We start from the raw sequence: 22,204 nt of genomic DNA on the forward strand, positions 1-22,204 counted from the left end.
TTTCATATTTTTAGGATAAATGCATGAATGACACACAATAAGTTAGAATAAGAAATTCTTTGTTAAAACAAAGGAGCCAGATTCAGTGTTTATGCTATGACAATGATTTCACCTATACTACTAATAGTAATAAGAAGAAGGAGAAGATGAAACCTGTCATTGAAAGAGAAACTTGTGATTAACCCTGCAGACACACTCATGCCGCAGACATTAACTTCACAGACATTGTAAATGATTGATTGATTTCATTCTTTTTTTTTTCTTACTGTTTTTTTCGTGCATTTTGTCAAATTATATAAAACATTTCAATCTTTAAATAAAACACAAAGTTGTGGAGTTTTGTGTTTGTAATAAACAAATATATATTTGCATGGAATTTCTTTTTTTTCCCCTGATTTTTTAGATATTTACGTCAACCTGTAGTAAGTATGCTTTTTTTGCATCTAGAGAGTGAAAACAACTGAGATTGTTGTTATTCTTACTGTTTACGTGGTTATGTGAAACAGTGTTCATTTGGTGGTATTTAGTTAACGGTTAATGACTTGGTAATTGTAAAGGTTTCCCTATGCACGGTAGATTTTTTACTACAGTATTTTGCAATACATTAGACCCCCTGTGACAATGACAATGGAGAAAAAAATATTTGCAATGCATTAAAAAAGGCTTGATTTTATTATAATTCTTCCCAGATTCCCACTTTGATGTGTATTATTCCCAGATAATACATATCAAATGAAATACAATATAAAATTGTACAATGCATGTGAAACTGCATGGATGTGGTTGGGTGCATGTGTCTATAAAATGTATACTTAAAATATGTAGAGATTTTGTGAATGTTGAGACCGGTTATTTTTACGATAGATAATTTTATTCAAAACTTTATAGCACGGGTGTCAAACATAAGGTACATGGGCCATAACCGGCCTGCGAGAGGCTGCAATCCATCCTGCCAAACCACCAAGTACATTCTTAAAAATTTCAAAGGAAAATGGAAATATATATGTTTGAAATTTCATTTTGAAGCAGACACGGCACAACACTGAAACCCAAGCTGAGGTATCAGTGACGCTGCCATAAAAGCTCACAACCTAGTTGCTGTCAAGCTACAGTCAAAATCTTGCTGTAGGCTTGTAAAAACATGTGTAGTGCAACAGCTATAGGAGACATTTTTTGGGTCATTTCACTGATTTTCCTGCAAGTGGTTTCATTAAAACGGGCTTAATGTTGACATTGTCGTCATTTCCTCTGTAATTGTTTAGATTTTTTTTTTTTTTAATCTAGACTATTCATCACTTATACTCTGTTACACAACAAAAGCAGGTCATTACGGCACTATTTCACCCTCTTTACCCGCGTGGCCCTGGAACTAAACTCTATTTGACCGCCCTGATACATTATGTGTTGTTTACAGTTCTACAGCTGGCCATCAGGGGGAGATGAAGAGCGACACGGCGACGCCCACCACGTCGGTACGCAGCCATGACGTCATTGGGCCTTATCCAGGAAGTGTAAAACATCAACAATCCTCCAGGTTGAGTGTCGGAGCAGCTAGCAGCGCGGCAGCGGGAGCCCAGCTCGGTTTATCTGTTCAATAATAGCCTTTTTGTAGTATACTAAACATGTCGTTGCTCACTAAGATCTTCGGAGGGGGAGGAAAAGGGGGAAAGGGACCGAGTCCGCAGGAGGCGATCCAGAAGCTCCGAGAGACGGAGGAGATGCTAACGAAGAAACAGGAATTTCTAGAGAAAAAGATCGAGCAGGAGCTGCAGATCGCCAAGAAGAACGGCACGAAAAACAAACGAGGTGATACCTTTTGGGAGTTATCATCACCTCAATACGCCGCTTGTGTTTGTTAAAGCGCCTGCTTCACAACCCCGATGCTAAATGTTAAAGCTAGCCTGTAAGCTAAGTTGGCTAAGTTTCCCGAGCTGGCGTAACTGTTGGCAGCCGCAGATAGCGGTTCTATCACGGCTGAGGTAGGAGGAGATCTCGGTGATAGCTCGGTGATTCTGTGACAGATTTGATCACGCCGGTGTTTATTCTTAACATGATCACTCCACCCGGTGCATCAGTGGCCTGGTGTCCTGCTATTATGTGTGACTGATCGGAGGTTGTTTAATTTATGGACCCTTGCTGGAAGGTGTGGCCCGCGGCTCAGCGGCTGCCCGGTGGATCACTGCAGTGAGACACACCGTACAGCTATTGACACAGTGCGTCAGGACAAAGGTTGACTTCAGGTGATAAAAGCAGGACGTGATATCACTGTGGATTAGATGGGCGTTTTTGCACCTGGATCGGAGGTCAGAATTTAAAGCTCAGCAGAACATACAGCTGTCACAGAGAGCACTTCTCCAAACATAGCACACTTCTCACACTGAAATAACCACACACCGTCTGCACGTGTCCTGGCTCGTGTTCATTTTGCCACACTCAGACAAAACTACATCAAATAATTTTGTCATTACAATGTAGCAAAAACATTAACCTTGAGATTTAAGGTAAATATACAACCCAGAAAAATTCAATCTCTTTTTTTATTTGCGCATAATAAGAATATAATACATAACTAAACAGCAAGAAGATAAATCCAAACTGCACAGGTAAGGGGAGAATCCTCCCCACTGACAAACATTACCTTAATGAAAAATATGTTACAAAGGTGAAGAACAACAAGCAGAGAAAACTTGCAAAGAAGTTAATACCAACAGTCACTTAAACCACACAGCATATCAATACAGAATCAGTTGGGCACAGTTTTGACATGAAATAATTATATAATCAAGCCATAAAAAGGGCCAAATGGTTTGTATTCCAGAGGTTAGGCCCTTGAAATTTGATGGAAATGATATCCGTGGGCAGACAAGAATGTCGTTTGGGTTGCTTGTTGAATCAGAATGAATGTCTGAGGAAAAAGTTTTGAAATGTGTTTGGGGGTGTTGTTTATTATTGATGAATATGTACATAAATATGCATATTTATGTCTAGAGTTTTAATAGCCAGAGCTGAGGCTGACTCTTGACCTGAAATGTGTGATTATCCTTAAAAATATTTCTTTTTTTTATCTGAGGAGTGCTTGATTAAGTGGAGAAGAATATGAGGCAGCCTAGAATATATTACAATATTTGAGGTATTGAGGTATTTGAGATTACACTGGATGTGTTGATCAAACAGCAAACACTTTCTTAAAACAGCTTCTTATGTTATCATATATAATATATATAATGCCGGTAAAGAATCATTTCACCCTCATGATCCATAGGATGCCAGAAACATCGCTGCACCATATGTGTTTGCTAAATTTTGTGTGTAAACAGTGGGCAGTCTGCATCTGTTTTGGGTTTCTGTCTCATCCCTGCCAGGGGCATCTTCAGCTCGATCTGATGTTGCTGTGTTTGTTTCTGGGTGCTACACTTCTCTGGTTCGTGCTATTTGCGGTTCAGAGTTGTTGTGTGGATGTCGTTCACGTTCGGTATCACACAGAGTTGGAAAATCAAGCTGCAGCACCCGTCACAGTGTTTGACAGTTGAGCCAGATGGTGGTGTGGGAGGAGAAATCAAAAGTTTACTTCAGTAAAACAGCAGCGTTAATTCAGGAGCAGTTTCTTAGTCTTCGAATTTCATATATTTGTGAATTTGATATAAACATAAGGTAGCGTCCAGGGATTGTCATCCTAACAAGTGTTATTTCTTTCCTTGGGTTACATAATCTGTTCTCTCATAGTTTCCTTTTCCTGTTTGGCAAAAGCCAATATTGTGACTCAGCCCGTAATGACACTGTCTCACTGCTTCCCTCCAGTTGGTCAGGAGTTAATGGTAGTGATCATGTGACTGGTCACCTCTTAACCAGGCACTTTTTAGCTGTTTCACCATAGAGAAACCGGTCAGTGATGGAAGAGGCTCATACAGAATGGGATGTTGTGCTGACTCACTCTGAAAATGTTTACCGACTTAATCCTCCCGCTGTCACTGCTGTCATGGAGCCCATTGAAAACCACACCAGTCACCGTTTCTCCTCATTTGGGGATCTCTTCTCCACGTGTCGTGTTTCTCTCCACAGCGGCGCTGCAAGCTTTGAAAAGAAAGAAGCGGTACGAGAAGCAGCTCGCCCAGATCGATGGCACGCTGTCGACCATCGAGTTCCAGAGGGAAGCTCTGGAGAACGCCAACACCAACACGGAAGTGCTCAAGAACATGGGCTTTGCTGCCAAGGCCATGAAGTCCGCTCATGAAAACATGTGAGAGCTACACTCGGCCACTTAGAGGATTTTTATACTGTTCAGTAAGAATTTAAAGATAATTGCTATGAGCTGCTGATTTTTAATTATGCCTAAATGATTTAAGAGCAATCCTAAATATCTGCACACGGTCTGTTGTTAATCGATATAAATAATAAATAAGACTGATGTTTTTTTATCTCAAATGCTGGTTAAACAGTATTTGAATCACTTGTCTTTTGCTTACTTTGCTCCATCGTTTGTTTCCACCTCAGGGACATCGATAAGGTGGACGACCTGATGCAGGACATTACGGAGCAGCAGGAGCTGGCTCAGGAGATCTCTGACGCCATTTCCAAACCTGTTGGCTTTGGAGAGGAGTTCGATGAGGTGGGCAGAGCTTTTCACGTTGGATGTCTTTGTTGTACACAGGATGAAAAAGAGCCAGCAAGAGATTTGATTATGTCTTGTGTTTTTTCGGCGTGACTGATCTGAGTGTCAGAGCTGAGCGGAACTCGTTTCTTGTTTCATTATTCGAAATAGACTCATTCATGGTTGTTTAGTTTCACTTATTCTGAGACAGTGGAGCACAGATATCCTCTTACTGCAATTCTCAGTCAAGACTTCAAGTTTTTTCATTTTTAAGTTTTACATAGTGAGTGCACCAGTGTTCAGGATCACACTAACCTGCAATACTTTTCTAAGAACATCATCCTAATGTATTCCTGCCTTTGAAAGAGACTTATCTGTATATTTATCATTTATAGAAAATGGTAAGAGTATGGAAACACATGTTGGAAGTCAATCCAAAATAAAGCCAGTGCCTGGCAAGAAAACAAAAGGTAGCACAGCATTAGTGTTGCCATCAGACCAATGGAAGGTGCAGGAGTCCTGCCAACACCTGCAGTGTGAAGAGGAAAGGTCCAGAGGGAGCTCCTGGCTCCCATGCCTGGTGAGAAAGAAGCCCCTCATTCTCCTGCTGTCAGCTACAAACACGGCTTGTCCGCCTGGAACCGCCGCGCTCCTCTCTGTAGTTCTCTGAATGTATGTGGAGAGTTTCCTCAGCGGTTCAGTCTGAGGCACTTTAATCTGCTCTTGGATTCCCATCGACGGACGCTATTCCAGCGCACTTAGAGAACGTTAACCACTTTTGTTTTCACCAGGTGTGTGAGCGTTTAACTGACTGCAGGATGACGAGAATCTCAAACAGAATCTCGTGTTTTACTTTTTTTTTTTGTAGAGCATGAATTCGGTGTTACCCTCGCTGTTTGTGTGTTTTCTTTTCAGGACGAGCTGCTGGCGGAGCTGGATGAGCTGGAGCAGGAGGAGCTGGACAAAAACCTGCTGGAGATCGGGGGACCGGAGAACGTCCCACTGCCCAACGTGCCTTCGACTTCATTACCTTCCAGACCTGGTAGGATGTTTTTGATAGAACATTCAATGAAATCAAAGCGTATTTCCTCAGTTCACACTGAAGCTGAAATCCACCTTTTGCATTGATTTTTTTTTTATTTAAGAAAATCCTTGAGAAACTCAGGCCACGGTCATATTTTGAACTAAGTCAGACACGTATCCTGTATTTTTCAAAGCAGCATGCTTTCATCTGACTTTTACATCAGCGAAGCGAGGCAGCCTCATTATTCTGCACCGGAGGACGTCGTAGACAGACATACGTAGACTCCTCGCTGTCTGCCGCGGCCTCCTGGAGCGGACGTATCAATGTCACCACCAATGTAATTATAGAACTGTGAGGTTGGTGTAAAGAGCAGTGTAGAAGAGCCGTTTGACCGTAATAACCAGCAGTACTTTCACTACCTTGATCAGGTCTGTTGGTGTGAAAAAGCACATATGTGACGTGCAGAAGCATCTTGGATGTTTGTAACAAACATACGGATGATGCCAGAAAGACTATATTGGTCCTGGATCCCAGTTTTAATTGTCTTCTTTCTCTCTTTTTTTCCTAATCAAAGCCAAGAAAGAGGAGGATGAAGACGACATCGAGGACCTGCAGCGCTGGGCGATGGAAGCCATGTAGACGCCGCCTCCACCTCATCACGGCTGCATCACCGAGGGAGGAGGAAGGAGCAGGAGGAAGCTAACGGACTGATGGGATCTCGTGTTGGAGTGGTTTTGTGTGTGTGAGGAGAGGTGACTGTCTTTACAACAAATGCTGTAGTTTTTGTTTAATTTCTTTATTTTTTCCCATCTCCTTAAAAATCCCGATCCCTCCGGTGCTCCCTCGCTCTGCATTGGCAAAGTCACCGAGTTATTTTTTCCCCTTGATTTCACTGCGAATTAGCACTTCATGATCCTTTTCCCGAGCTGGATTGTTTCATGTCCTCAGAGGTCAGAGGTCATACAGCGGTGTGACGGTATGAGCTCCGTGAGGCCATTGTGAAGTTGATGTTAAAATCAACCGAAAAATTTCAATGAAGCTTAATTTCCGACTGGCGTATTTACCCATATGTGTGGCGTTATAACTCCATCGATTTGCTTTGGTTCTTTCCTTTCTGACAAGAAAGCATCGGCAGTTATCTCCTTCTGTTTGGTTACCTTCTCTGGAATGAGAAGCTGCGGCTTCGACCCAAACCTCCCCTCCTTCTCCTCTTCCTTCTTCTTCTTCTCCTCCGCCCTGCCCTTGCTCTTTCAGCAAGGCGTTCTCACCCGTGGTTCTTGTTATTCGGTGTAAATATCCCAAACGTGTCTCTTTTTGTATACTGTATTTCTGCCGTCGCCGAGAGGCTCAGTCGAGGTGGTGTGAAGCATGCGCCAATGAGAATTCACGATACAGATCGCACTACACGGCTAGAGGGAGAGATGTTTAACCTAACACTTTCATCTTGCTCTGTCTGTCTTGGTCCTTCTCATAAAGGTTTTTGTTTCAAATTGTATGATGTTGGAAAAAAAAAATTTAAACTATTGTCACAACTTATTAACTGCATCCACAGGAAGATGGTGGTTTATAAAAGATTAGATTATAGTCAATCTACAACATTGGAATTGAAAGAAGTAATTATTTTAGTTTTTCAAACTCATGATGTACATTTTTTACATAGGGGGAAAAAAATAACACAAGGACAGATGGACAAGCATGTTTGCATTTCTATGTTTTATTTATCCAGATGAGAATATTATTTGCAAAATCATTAAAGGTTTTCAATTCTTTGACTGTGGTGGAAGCTTTTTCTTTTCATTGATTCAGCAGGAGACCTGCTGGCTTCTCACACTGAGGTATAAAAGGGGACTGTTGATGCACTCACTGGCTGTTTTGGCTTGTCTGAAGCCAATTACTTGATGTACTTTCAACAGTAGAGGAAACAATGTGACATTAAACTATGTTCTAGTATTCTGTAGAACACTGTCAGCTGACTGAGCCGGTCTATAGTTTAATGAGATCAGCAACTTTAGTGTTGTTGTGGTTTCACATAGTCTGCACAGCATTGTAGAAGAGGTAAAGCTTTTACGCAGTCATTTCTTTATAGGGATGATTTATTTTTGTAGAAATCGTCAAAGAAAAAACCTTTGAATTCTGTTTAATGTTTTCAAATTCATTTATTTTGCTCTGTCAGCTTCCAGCATCAGTGGAGTCGTACTCTACTCTGTTACATGTGATGAATTAAAGCTGAGGTCTGAGGGGAGAGTAACTCTCAGACCGCTGAATCAAATTTATTTGAGATCAGCGGAGAAAACTTCCATTTAGAGGACACACACAGTGTGATCAGAAATTCAATGGACCAGAAAAATGATTGAGAATTAATCTAGAAATAACACCAACTTTTAACACATTTTTTAAAATATCCTGCTCAAAAATGCGTTTACATGGAAATAACCTGAAACTTTATCACTTTTTTTTTTTCACAAGACAAGTTAAGTGTTCAGACTTAAAAAAACACACAAAACATCACAAATGGTGAGGTGATGTAGGTGCATGCTAGGCCACTAGATTGTGTGTGTGTGTGTGTGTGTGTGTGTGTGTGTGTGTGGGTGTATGTGTGTGTGTGTGTGTGTGTGTGTGTGTGTATGTATGTATAAGTATATGTTACATACACTTATGTTAATTGATATTGAAATATTCAAATTTGATTTATTTTTCTTTTTGTACGTACAGCATCTGTATTTTGTATCTGTTTTATGACATGTCCGAATTGAATGAATGAATTTTTAAAACCCTCTGGCCACTTGATATAGGATGAAATTGAAATGTGAACTGGTTTTGTTTTTCTTGTATCTTCAAGTGTCAGTTGTGGTTGGGAGAAAGTGAGCCGCCTGAGGAGAAAATGAGTTCCTTCAGAAAGATTAATTATTATGTCACACAGGAGCTTCACTGTCATCATCATATTGTACAGGAGAAATAATATTTTTTAAAATTGAAAATAAGCAAAATCAGCATTGTGAGATTACCAAGTGAGAATCCAAACCTCGATCCCAAAGAGCAGCTGTGGAATGATCCCAGCTTCTGGAGACATGTGCTTGAGTTTATTGCTATCAAAGGAGGTATGATCATATACAGGATTCATCTGGGTTTTTCTGCAGCTCTGTGAATGTTGTCTTGATAAAATGTTGTTAATCCACTGCAGATTATATTTTTTTTGAGCAATGCATGCAGAAAATGAGAACGTTTGAATGATGAGGTGTAGTTTTCTTGTCTCATCAGTCGTCACCATATGTACCACATAGATAGCAGATACAGACTGTTATTTAAATATGACCTTATCTACAAATATAGATTGAAGGCGGGGTGTTACATAGCATGTAAACGTGAGGCAAGGCACATTTATTTATGGGGCACCATTAAGACACAAGGCATTTCACTGTGCTTTGCAACAAAAAAATGGAAATACATTTTTACAAAGCACGAGAATCAGAACCTTAAAAATGATTAACACTATGAAATACATTAAAACAAATCTATTAAGCATAAAAAAAGAATAAATTAATAAAAGATTTTATTTAAATAAAGATAATAAAATAAGTACAACAGATTTTTTAATGGAAAGTCAATTAATAGTGTTTTAAAATCTGATTTCAAAGAGATTAAGGTGTCAGAAGTTCTCAGGTGTTCAGGAAGTTTGTTCCACAGGTGAGGAACTTCAGAAATAAAAGCTGCTTCACCATATTTCTTACTCTGGGAACACAGTAAACCTCTTTCTCAGGACATCAGGGGTTGTTCATGTTTCATATTATACAAGTAAATCTGAGATCTACTGTATGAGACCCGAATGAATCCTTTGACACATGTGCGGCCAGTGCAGAGATTAAAGCTCAGGTGTAAATTACACAGTGTAATGAGTTCCATCCAGCATTGTTCCATTCTTTGTTTTTTGTTTTTTTGTTTTTACTGAGAAGTGTAAATGCCATGACAATAATCCAATCTGATGTAAATAAATGCAGAAACAAATATTTATGGATGTCGTTTGGTCAGAAACCTTTTAATCCTTGCAGTATTTTTCAGAGGGTACTAAGCTGATTTCGTAACGAGGTCAGTGAATTTCAGGTCTAAATCTTTCTCGCTTTAATTTTTTTTTTTTTTTATTTAATTTTATTTGTTTGTTTTTTTGTCTTGAGTGACATGGAGTCAAGATGAGCTTTTCATAATCTTTTCAGAAGTCATGTGTGTCTTAAATTACCTACTTCAATGGAAAACCATGATTTGATGTAGATGTATGAAGCTTTGCTGCACTGCTGATCTTGAACAGTCCTGACTTGTGACGTCGTCGTCACGCACTACGTCACGACTTTGCGACCAAGCGCATGCGCACTGCGCTCCAACGCTGATGCAAGAGATTTTCTTCTCCGCGGTGTGGGACCGACCGAGCGATCAAAAGTAGCCACATTTGTGTCATTTACAGCCTGCAAACATGTCAGGAGACGAGGTAGGTCACCGGTATTCGGTATGCGGCGGTGTTTCCTGTTGTTGTTTGGCTTTCGGGGCGTTTTGATCTCTCCGCGGTGTTTGAGGATGACTTTGGGCCTCTCTGTCCGCCGCGGCTCTCACATGGCTGCAGCCCGGCTAACGGCGGCCTGAACCCCCAGAACAGCCGGAAAACACCCAGTTCGGCACCCTGTCTCCATTTAGCACAGCTTCTGCGGTGTTTATCCCCTCTGTGCTTCATCCATCCGCCCTGTCGCGGCCGTTAGATGACAAAATGGACAGTTTGAGATGCTAAGTAGCTTTAGCTGCTTGTTGACTGAGCAGCGGCGCTAAACCACATCATTGATATCAGAAATGAAAAGCTAATTCACCCCCGCATTCACTCTGTCATTTGATCACGAACAAGGCTTAGACGTCTCAGAAGTAAACATGATGAATATATCAGGTACTTCAGCTGTGTATTGTATTTTAAATGAAATTGATGTCTTTAGTCCAGTTTGTGGCTGTTTGAGGAAACAGGTTCTTCGTTATGTTGATGTTCAAGCTCGGTGTCGTTTTTGATAAAGAAATAAAAAGTCTTGTAGTCAGTAAACTAAATAGTTTGATCTGAGTTAAAGAGAACGTTGAACGAGCTCCACATGATACGATGACTAGCTGAAATGTTTTATCAGATTTTTTAAAGGCCACAATAATAACAAACTATTTCACCTTTGAGGCTAAGAAGGAATAATAATGATGGTTGACTATTCTTTTGTCATAATAATAATTAAAGTGACAACTGGTACATGAATTCTCAACATTATCTTATCAAAACTATTCCTAATAAAACTGCGCCTAAAGCTGCACAATATATTGTAATTTTTTTATTAACACATCATCAGCATGGAGAATAAAGACATGGCAAAACACATTTGGAATGACTGAGTTTTATTTGTGATAGAGAAGTGACATGTTTTAGCAACAGTTGTGCAATTAAAAACCAGTCCTGGTTAGTGTTTCCTGTAGAGATGTTGCATGGGAAAAATCAGCAGCATGGAAAATTTCTAGAGTCTAACTCTTCCATCTCTGAAATGTGATGGAGAAAGGCTCTGTTAAAACTGCAGCAGTCATTTTCAAAGCACAGACACATTAACATCACCTTAAAAGTTTGTTTTGATATTACTAAAAGTCAATTAGTAATGTTTACCATGATGTTAACCTAATAACATGCAGCCCATCATGTAGCTCTCTCTAAGAATTCTGTCTCTGAATTTTTCTGCATTGATGACTAACTTTGGCCATTTTGATGCCCAGGAAAGTTTCATCCTGTGTGCTGATGAGTCATATAATAAAAAGCACTGTCTATCACATTTCATCATCAATAAGAGGCTAATTACGATTAATGCAACAGTATTGCATCAGAGTTTTTTAAAACCACCTTATAGGCACAAAGATTTATCTTCTACTGAAAACAAAGCACCAACTACAATATCTAAACTCTGTTTATTACAACTTGTATGGCAGATTTAACATAAATGGGAAGGAGGCATTCTTTCATTTCAAATACAGAAGTGATGAAAGCACTCAGTACCAAGGTTTTCATACATATAGTTGAATACAGTGATATTTTGTTCAACTACAGCTTTTTTTTTTTGCAGTTCTCACCAATTATTATAAATTCTCACCTTAAGCTCTGTGTGCTGCTTTTATGTTGTAGCTACAATTTTTCATTTTATTGAAGTCTTTCCCCCCAAAAAACTGTAGTTTTATCTATGAAATCCATCATCTACATCCATGACATCCTTTTGACAGAGTACAGAAAGGGGAGTCTAACTCATCTGTCAATCCCACTGATACTGAAGTTGTTTTTTTTTTTTTTTTCTTCATCCACAGATGATTTTCGATCCCAACATGACCAAGAAAAAGAAGAAGAAGAAGAAGCCCTTCATGCTGGATGAAGAAGGAGGAGAAGGGATGGGAGGAGAGGAGGCCAAAGAGGTGGAGGCCAAGGAGGCTGAACCAGAGGCTGGAGAGGAGAAAGAGATGGATCTAGATGAAGATGAAGGCAGGAAGAAAGGTGGAGATCATTTCTGGAAACCTAAAATGTGAAGTTTCACTGCAGGCTTCTCTTAAAGAACACTACATTTTACTCTGGTCGTTCACAGTCAAACATGATTTCTTTGATCTTTTCTTTTTAGAGCCGTCTGATGATTTGAATGATTTGAACTTCTTCAATCAGAAGAAAAAGAAGAAGAAACCCAAGAAAGTTTTTGATAATGACATCGAGGAGGGTTTGAAGGTCAGTCCCCAGTTGACTCTCTTTGCGGTAACCCGGTGATCACCTCTGCTGAAACTAATCACTGCTCACATCCGTCTGGCCCAATCAAGGAGCTGAAAATAGAGGGAGAGCAGACGGAGGCACTGGAGGAGGACAACCTGGATCTAACGCTCCTCCCCAAAAAGAAGAAGTCAAAGAAAGTGGACTTTGATGAGGGCGAGCCTCTGGAGAAAGATGACGGTAGGATTTCAACACTTCCTCTTAAAGAGGTCAGATCCCGAGTGGGAGATAATAACATGTTTGCGTATTGTATCCGCAGCACTAGAGGATGACGAGGGGAAGAACAACGACGGGATCTCATTCAGCTCATCCACAGGACCGGCCTGGGCGGGCTCGGAAAGAGACTACACTTATGATGAGGTGGGCAGGAAGGAGGAGCGCTAATGGGACTGAACCCTGTTTTCAATGTGTCTGCATGTAGGAATGTGTTGAGGTCTCCATTTCCTCTTAACAGAATTTTTTTTTTTTAATGTTTGTGCATCTTCTGTTAATACTGGCTCTGCTTAAAAGCAGTAAAGCACTTCCTGTGGTCAAACAGCAACTCCAACCAGAGTGTATTCTATTATAATGGCGCCTTTTGTCCTGATAGGGTCTATTGAATTCTGAGATTACCTCCATTTAAATAAATAACCTGCTTGATATTGAAAAGCGGAGCAGAAGCACTCATTCATTGTGCATTTTTGAGAATTCTGCAGCTATGAAACCCATTTTCCTGGGTATAGTTTTGGTCATAACAGTTGATTACATGCCCCCTTTTGTTGTATTACATTGTAAGCACAATATACCATCAAATTTTGAATTGGATTCATAATGTGGATGAATGCATTTCAATAAAATATTCCAAATAGAATAAAATCGAAACAAAATTGAATTCCAATTCCACCTTTTTTTTTTTTTTTTTTTAATTGTAGGCATCTGCCTGTGGTTTTGATATGCACACATCTGTTCTAGTGTGTATCATATTTATTAGGGATTAAACGATATGCTTATGCCCAAAAGCAAGTCAAAGTGTACTCTTTCCCTCAGCTCCTGAACCGAGTCTTCAACATCATGAGGGAGAAGAACCCGGACATGGTGGCTGGAGAGAAGAGGAAGTTTGTGATGAAGCCTCCTCAGGTGGTTCGAGTGGGAACCAAGAAAACCTCCTTCGTCAACTTCACAGACATCTGTAAACTGTGAGCTCCACTCCGGCGGGCAGCTGTACAGTCCTCAGAGTGCAGTTCAAGCTCCTGCTAACTACTTCTACGTGTCTGTGTTGCAGGTTGCATCGTCAGCCCAAACATCTGCTCGCTTTCCTGCTGGCTGAGCTGGGAACCAGGTAGCTTCAGAGTGAGGGGTTAACTTGCCGTTGGTTTGTAGGAGTGTAGTTTGTAAAGTTTCTTTGTGCTTTTTCTGTCGACAGCGGCTCCATAGACGGAAATAACCAACTTGTGATCAAAGGCAGATTCCAACAGAAACAAATAGAAAATGTGTTGAGAAGATATATCAGTGAGTGGAAATCCAGCGCTCTGTCAAACAAGTGGAGGCACCTCGTCTTCTGGAGGTCCAGTGTTAATCTGTGTGTGTTCTCGTCCCTGCAGAGGAATACGTGACGTGTCACACCTGCCGCTCCCCAGAGACCATCCTGCAGAAGGACACTCGTCTCTATTTCCTGCAGTGTGAGACGTGCCACTCTCGCTGCTCCGTCGCCAGCATCAAGACCGGTTTCCAGGCTGTGACGAGCAAGAGGGCGCAGCTCCGCGCCAAAGCCAACTAGCGGCCATTCAAGCTGGGCCCCGCCCCCTCTCGTCCCCGGCCCTCACTTTTTCCCCCTCAAAGAGGGCCGAGGCGGAGGCCGGACGGACGGCCCCTCGACTTGCTAAAAGGACTCGCTGAATTGAACTGCGGGAGGGTTGGGCTGTTGTTTGGGTGTGCCGCGGCCTGGGCAGACAGGGTGAGAGAGTAACGCTCACAGGACGGGGTTCAGGCAGCGCAAGATGATGATGATCACCACATGCATTGTTGGATGCATTTGATTTGTTAGACTGATGAACCCTCCACCTACTAGTTTCTTTTTTTTTTTCTTTTTTTTTCCCCCATTTGCTGTGATTCATGATTCCTCCAAAACAACCCCGATTTAACTCAGCTTCAGTCCTCGTTGCAGCTTTTGTTTTCCCTGCTTTACACCCACAGTCAGGAATTTCTCTTCAGATGAGCATTTCTACACACAACCAGTCAAATTGTAGTGAAGCCATTTAGTATCCAAATTGGCAGCTTGGTTGCTCTGGTAATTACAGCCACAGCGGCTTTCTTCCTGGAATCAATGTTGCTTATGCTCAACATTGGGCTTTTTTTTTCTGGTTTTGCCCAAAATAACTAAACTGGCCATGCAGAATGTTTTGCCTGCACATTGTAAAGAAAGATCTGACTCTGCGCTGGAATACGAGCAGGAAAATGTCTCTGAGAGGCTTTTGACAAAGCGACGCTTTGTTTTGTGAAGCAGAGATGATCAGATGAGCTACTTGAGGCTTTTAGAGGGAGAGCACCATTATTCCAACTGTGATGTGGAAGTTGAGTGTGAGACCGAAATTATACGGCACGTTTGCTCTCTTGGCAATTGTGAATTTCCTTGACATCAAATGAGCAGATTTTAATAGAAAGTGGAGATTCAGCCAGAGCAATTCAAGAATAAAAATGTTCCTTGTACTGATATTACCCCCCTAAAAGTAAAGTCTATGAACCATCCTCTGAGCTCCTACAGGTTCATGATTCTTCCAGTATGATTCAAGAAATTTGCACCACAAACACAGATTTGGGTTTATGTTCAGTGATGCTGGCCACGTGATATTTGGTTCAGTTTTTGCGAGGAATTTGGACGTGAAGGTCTGGTCAGAAACATTTTAAAACCTGGTTTTTACAAAAATAAAATATTCTACTCTCTCTCCATCATTTGGTCTGCGTTTGCGTTCTTACCGCCTGCCTGCATAGGGAAACGTTAAAAGCCTGCATTCACTTCATTTGCTTTTGCTGACATGACTTTGTTCTTCCAACTCGCTCTCATGTTATGGAATTCAGTTGTGTTTGACCAGATGCAGCATCCGGTGAATCAATCATCCTGGAAACGGTATTATCCATCAGAGGGTTCACGGCGAGGTGCAGCTGATCGCAGTCGGGCCACATCTGGGTCAGATCACCGGTTCATCACAGTGGAGTTACAGGGACAGTCTCACTAACACCAGCAGGCTAAGACTCAACTGTGAACCTCAAAGGCATGTGTTTGAGCTGTGGAAGTTCAAGCGCTCACTGGAAGACCAGCAGGTTTCAACAATCATTCTTTCAACATGATTACTGAGCAGCGAATTTGACAGTCTGTACTTATTGGCATCACGGGTCCCAAAGTACAGGTGAGGTGGATCTGCCATCTCGGTTAGCAACTGAAAACAATTCATTAAGCAACACTTTGTTACTTTATATCCTTTTCTCTTCTTCTAGGGTCACTGAGGTGTAAAAGAGAGATCATTTTATTTTCTGCAATGCCCAGAAAATCTAGAACCAAATCAAAAAAGAATGTAAGCTGCCAGATCTCTTGGCTACACTCCAGTTTGGCGTAATGGTTATGCCGTAACCATGCATTTCCCCCCTCTCTGCAGGATATGGACTTTAAGGAATGGAGTCAGACCAGCAACACTAAAGTAAATGACCTTTGCATAAACATGCAGTTTGTATCATTTGAGCAAGTACAATCTAAGTTGTCTCTTTCTAAGACCCACGTTTAAGATATCTTCAGGTGAGAGACTACATTCAGCAAAACAGTTCATCATTTCCCTGTCCACCTGACGATATTCCACTTCTCCAACTTTTAACAAATTCACCACTGAAATTACCTGAGCTCTATTTCATGGGTATTCTTACAGATCTGCAGAATTTTAGAGCTGAGATTAAACTTTCTTGGGAAAAGGAAATAAATACACAGATTAAGGATGAGGTTTGGGACAAAGCTCCAGCTGGTATCAGTTCATGCTCAGTCATTGCATGGTTGCAGTTGATTCAATATAAAGTGACTCATAGACGGTACTACACACTATTCAGAGGTGAAATGTTTTCAAATTCATCCACATTGTGTGTGAGATGGGGGACTGCAGAGGGTACTCTTACTCATCTCTTTTTGGGATTGCCCTAGTCTTTATCATTGCTGGTCCACCATTTTCCACTGGTTCTCTACCATACTTAACCATCACATCAATCCTGATCCACATATTGCTTTATTTGGATTTTCTTCAGTGATGGAAAAAATGAATCACAATGCATGGATGCTCTACTTTGACATATGGCATAATAAAACCGTGTAATTTGAAAAGATTAAAATCAGAATCTGTTCCCACCTTTGAAAACTGGTTAAATGAGTTAAAAGGCATTTTGCATGTGGAAAAGCTGAGATATGATCTGATGTCTTTGTGGCACACCTTCACACTTCTGACATAAATAGACAAACTGTTATTCCTATTGTACTGTCTGTAAACTTGTAAAAATATTTATTTATTTATTTATTTATTTATTTATTTATTTATTTATTTATTTATTTATTTATTTATTTATTTAGTTTCTATGCCCTTTTATTGTCCATTGTGTTTTATGGACCTAGGTGGGAGGGAGGAAGCAAGTGTTTTGCTTGTAAACCCAAAACACATCCACTCAGATAAGTATTCAATCTGATTAAATCTGATTAATCAAGTTTGAATAAAAATAAGATGATCACATGTCTTTTGACCTTGTCGGTTTATAAGGCTGAATGAAATTTCAGCTGTTGGAAGCTTAAAATGTGTAAAAGGGCACTGGGTAGAAGAAAAATATAAGTTTTTTTTTTTTGTTTTTTTTTTTGGTTTGGGGGAAGTGGTTTGGGATAAAATAGTCATATTTAAACCCAGGATTTTGAAGAGGTTTACTAGTATTGGTAGCTTCATTTGTTCATTATTTTCTTACCTTCCCTTAGATGGTGCGTGTAATTAACTCTGATTGGTTGACTGTGCTTGGAAGCCCCGCCCCTGTGCTGAATTGAAGCGGGTCCTGTTTGATGGATGCTGATTGATTTACATAGAAAGGCCCTTCTCTTGTCCCGCCCCCGAGCCGAGCGGAACTGGGTTCTGTGTGGTGAACGCTGATTGGTTCCCTGTGTTGGAAGCCCCGCCCCTGGCAGAGCAGCTCTCGTCACAGAATCGGCGTTACTGACGTCGAGCTTGTCCGCTAGCTGTTGGAGAAAGAGGAAAAAAAGCTTACAATGCCTCGAGTTTACATCGGGCGACTGAGCTATCATGTCCGCGAAAAAGACATCCAGCGATTTTTCAGCGGATATGGAAAACTCATGGAGATAGACTTGAAAAACGGGTGAGTGTTTCGTGGACATGTTCGTTAGCTTGCAACTTCCAGTTAGCATCAATGCTGAGTGTGCGCGTGAACGTCAACGCGAGCCATGCACCGTCTATTTTAAATCAAATGCAATGTTAACATTTAGGTTAGCTCATAATATGACAAAGTGAATTTGCGTTCGAAACGTGACCCGTGTGGACAATTTTGGCATTTTAAATTAAGTTTGTTCGTGCCTGTTTGTGTAATGTCGCATGGCCAACATGGCGTCTTTTTATTTGCTACTGCGTGGGCCAAGCTAACATGAACTAGCCTGTGACTTCATTGTCACGCGAAAGAGTGTTTCGGTATTAAATCTCGTCTGAGTTTGGCTTAAATCTTGTATTTCTTTTCGCAGCTACGGGTTCGTGGAGTTTGAAGACAACCGGGACGCCGACGACGCGGTGTACGAGCTGAACGGGAAGGACTTGTGTGGGGAGCCGGTTATCGTGGAGCATGCCCGGGGGCCGCGGCGAGATCGAGACGGTGGCTACGGTGGGGGTTACTGGGGTGGTGGCCGCAGTAAGTGGAGTCTATTACAAGATACCCTCTCTTCCCTTTTTCACCTGGGGTAAGGTGTCCATGTGGACTGCACACAGTCATTGTTTTGTACTGAAGGTAATTAGGATACTAGCTGCTCAAGTTTCTTTTCTGGTCCTGTCGAACCTCAGTTTTTTTTAATTGGAAACTGAGACACCTGTATGTTATACATAGTTATAGCCCAGATTGCATGCAGCTATAGAGATAGTATATGTGCTAATTTACTGTGGTCTATAGTATGCACAGATACGAAAGTACAATCCATGGGCAGCCTTTTATTCAGATAACGAAGCTAAATATATTTAATTGTACTCTGTTTTGCAGTTGTTCTCAACTTCATTTATGAATGTTAGTGACCTGCAGGTTTTGTGTTTCACTTTAGTGATGATCATGGGCCACATGTAATTGCTCAGTGGTTCATTTTCTGCAAGGAACAACAATCAGTGAACCACAGCTTTAAATTATCAGTTTAGTCAGTAGGGAGGGCTTTAGATTGACCCTCTACATGTAAAGAAAGAGTGGATTTCCAGTTTTGTTTACACCACAATATATAAAGTAAATAACACATCTAGTTAGTTAGTTTAGTATTAGTTTAATTTGTTTGAAGTAGACTAACATTTTCATGTGAAATGTGTATTTTTTTTTACTTTGGTACATATTTTTTCATCTTCAACATTAACAAAAGTCCTTGATGTTTCAATTTGAAAGAGTCCAGTTGCGGGCTGAGGCTGAGAGTCCATTGAGGCTAAAGATGACTGGCTAAGATGACTGCCTGTCCCGTTTGGCCTTGGCTTTCACCTTACAATGTGTGTGTGACCTTTGACCCCCCTTGATCCTTGGCTGACCTAACCGGAAGCCATGATGACAGCAGCCTTTTGCCAATAGACCAGGGGTGATGGTGAGGATTGCCATTGGTTTCTATGTTGACAGCAAACATAAGTGGATCGGCTCTAGTAAAAAAAAAATTACAATTTAAGACATGTAAGTGCAAAACGTGGAAAGATTGACATTTCATAATATTACTGTTGCACTGTGATTATTTAATTAGACTGAGCAGTGTCCTTGACCGCAACCTATGTGGATGCCTCTTTTCTGTTTGTGTTACAGGGTTCAGAGGTCTTGAAAGAACATCACTGTCCATTTGTTTAAGCAACTAAAGTATCACAATGTGATGCGCTGGAGTCAGACACGCTTTGTATTGCCGGAAACAGATGCAGTGGTGTTCTTTGCAGCAGAGAACAACTCAAAATGCTGAACAATACAAACTTTTAAGAGCCCGTGCAGTGGCTTGTAGATCACTATCTGGAGCTTTGTGTTTGACAAAATGGGATCATAGGGACTTCTTTCAGTGTTATGTTAAATTTATTACGTTGGACCTGGAAAGTCACTACTTTATGTTTATTTGATAGCCCAGATCAGTATTTCTTTTTCATCCTGCTAAGCCCGGGTGTTTGATTTTTGTTCCTGTACTGTTGTTTTTGAAGGTAGTGGAGGTTATAGCAGCCGGAGCCGTACTGGCAGGGACAAGTACGGACCTCCTGTCCGTACTGAGTACCGCCTCATTGTGGAGAACTTGTCCAGCCGCTGCAGTTGGCAGGACCTTAAGGTAAATAATGTCAACGTTTTTTTAAAAAAAATTGTGCAGTCTGTGATAACCGTGGGACTAAAATGAGTTGTTTTTTGCGTGCCTACTAGGATTTCATGCGTCAGGCCGGTGAGGTGACTTATGCCGACGCCCATAAAGAACGCACCAACGAGGGCGTGATTGAGTTCAGGAGTCACTCCGACATGAAGAGGGCTCTGGACAAACTGGATGGCACAGACATCAATGGACGGAAGATTCGTCTGGTCGAAGACCGGCCTCGTAGGCGAAGGTCCTACTCTGGCAGCCGCTCCAGGTGGGACTCCTGCCAGCTGTTCTTGAAGGAGTATCGTTGGTAATTTGTTGCTCTTACATGTTTTTGACTTCTGTGTCGGCACCCTCAGATCTCGTAGTCGCCGTCGCTCACGAAGCAGGAGTCGCAGAAGCTCAAGGAGCCGCTCCAGGAGTCACTCCCGGTGAGAATCTGTTTTCTGGAGAACTGCAAAATAACATAGTGTAAATCCAGTGAGACCCACTCAAGCATCTCATTTCTTCCTTTAATTCACAGGTCTCGATCCCGTAGTGACAAGAGGCGTCAACATTCCCGCTCCAGGTCTGAGAGGAAGTCTCGTTCTAAGTCAGGAGAAAGAAAGTCTCGCTCTCGCAGGTCGCGCTCTCACTCCGGCAAGTCAAAGTCCCGCTCACGCTCTCAGAAATCCCGCTCTCGTTCAGCTGACCGAAAGTCAAAGTCCCGTTCAAAGAGCCGCTCCAAGGTGAAGTCGGAGCGGGATTCTCGCAGTCGATCAAAGGAGATGTCCACCGACAAGAAATCTCGTTCACCTTCTCCGGTGGAGAACGGAAAGGAGGAGTGCGCTGTCAAATCTGCTTCCCGCTCCCCGTCCCCGCAGGAGGAGGAGCGCCGGTCCAAGTCCAGGGAGAAACGCTCAGCCTCTCGCTCGAAGTCCCGCTCACGGTCTCGATCAGCCTCTCAGGATTAGCGCGGACGTTTTTCTTACTGTTGAACATGATCATGCTGTACATAGCGAGCAGTGTTGTCATTACTCGCTTCTGCTTCCTGACTCGTCTGCTTTTCTCCCTCAGGTCCTCATTTGTCTTTTTGTATGTTACACCTGCAGACTACCACAGAATACACACCAGTGGTATGAGCACCTCATTAAAGAAAATCTTAATTTTGCTCCAGTCATTGAACAGATAATGGTGGCGTCGCACAACTCCACAGGTTTGGTCGACATCAGTTCTGACCGTCTGTTCTCATTGACAGTGGTATAGAGCTCAGTAAACATTGGGCGAAAACAGGACTCAGTTCAATCTTTACTCAATTCGCCACATATTTTTTTTGGGGCGTTTGCAGATTGAGCGAGCAGTTAAACATTTTATGTCTCTGATCTGCAGATGTCAGTCTAATGTTTCTGTGGTGGTTGAGGGAGAAAAGTAGCATCTGGTTGCAGCACTGCAGCGAGTTTTTTTTTTTTTTTTTTTTTTTCCTCTTTGATCTGCAGACATGACACCTGCTTTTTGGGGAGGTCGGTCAGTCTTGGTGTTTTAACAATGCCTTGGCTGGGATGCATACGCTTGTACCACAACTCAACTTATTTACAAGGAAATATGGGTTTGTATTTCATGTAAAGAGATCTGACGTCTTCAGTGGGTTAATACGATACCTTCTAACCTCGTGTAAATAAAGCGTAATCAGCACAAAATTGTTTGCTTTTAATATTTTGTAGCTAAGATTTTTTTTTTTTTTTTGGAAACCAGGGTAATCTCTGGTTATCAGTTAAAATTTTGATGAGCTTCAATACCTCCGATGCAGTATCCCACTTCTAATGCTTTTCACACTGCTGACTGTTACCCTGGTTAAAGCGTTTTTTTCCCCCCTGCAGGTTTAATTAGGGATTTGAGGTTTTTATTGGACTAGTTTAACAGGTTCATCCAGCAGTGGAGATGAACTTGAAAGGTAGATGCATTAAAATATGCCTGTGGATGGAATAAATATCTCTCTCTTTTGAATGCAGACGCTCTCTTTTTGTGGAAGTTTTTTTTTTTTTTTTTGTCTCCCTTGAATGAGATCTAATGAAATTGTTTTCCTTGCCAATGTATGTTCAAATAAAAACCTTAAACAACATGGGGGTGTTGCGTTTCTTTGTGTCGGGATTACAAAAATCCTTGACTGCAGTATCGACATGACCTATATCCTGCTAATTATATAATAAATGCTCTTTCATTAAAGGCGGGCGAAGCCGCAGAAGAAGAGAAACACTGTCTTTGGAAGCAGACGCG

General features: G+C 41.4%; 3 protein-coding genes across 3 annotated transcripts; all 3 read left to right on the top strand.

The window, feature by feature from the left end:
* Window positions 1-1,487: 1,487 nt before the first annotated feature.
* Window positions 1,488-7,381, top strand: LOC115407973 (charged multivesicular body protein 4b). Its single transcript, XM_030118550.1, has 5 exons — window positions 1,488-1,806; window positions 4,060-4,237; window positions 4,492-4,606; window positions 5,504-5,630; window positions 6,187-7,381. The coding sequence occupies exons 1-5, from the start codon at window positions 1,623-1,625 to the stop codon at window positions 6,249-6,251; spliced, it is 669 nt and encodes a 222-aa protein (XP_029974410.1). The 5' UTR covers window positions 1,488-1,622; the 3' UTR covers window positions 6,252-7,381.
* A 2,597-nt stretch (window positions 7,382-9,978) lies between these two features.
* Window positions 9,979-15,333, top strand: eif2s2 (eukaryotic translation initiation factor 2, subunit 2 beta). Its single transcript, XM_030118534.1, has 9 exons — window positions 9,979-10,089; window positions 11,961-12,144; window positions 12,266-12,366; window positions 12,456-12,585; window positions 12,665-12,765; window positions 13,432-13,580; window positions 13,667-13,723; window positions 13,808-13,893; window positions 13,986-15,333. Exons 1-9 carry the CDS (start codon window positions 10,075-10,077, stop codon window positions 14,159-14,161), a joined length of 999 nt encoding a protein of 332 aa, XP_029974394.1. The 5' UTR covers window positions 9,979-10,074; the 3' UTR covers window positions 14,162-15,333.
* A 2,249-nt stretch (window positions 15,334-17,582) lies between these two features.
* Window positions 17,583-22,049, top strand: LOC115407947 (serine/arginine-rich splicing factor 6-like). The gene is made up of 6 exons (XM_030118524.1): window positions 17,583-17,766; window positions 18,143-18,306; window positions 19,809-19,930; window positions 20,020-20,222; window positions 20,311-20,382; window positions 20,475-22,049. The coding sequence occupies exons 1-6, from the start codon at window positions 17,660-17,662 to the stop codon at window positions 20,902-20,904; spliced, it is 1,098 nt and encodes a 365-aa protein (XP_029974384.1). The 5' UTR covers window positions 17,583-17,659; the 3' UTR covers window positions 20,905-22,049.
* The last annotated feature ends 155 nt before the right edge of the window (window positions 22,050-22,204 follow it).

The sequence above is a fragment of the Salarias fasciatus genome, chromosome 20, assembly GCF_902148845.1.
Source record: "Salarias fasciatus chromosome 20, fSalaFa1.1, whole genome shotgun sequence".
Taxonomy (NCBI): Eukaryota; Metazoa; Chordata; class Actinopteri; order Blenniiformes; family Blenniidae; genus Salarias; species Salarias fasciatus.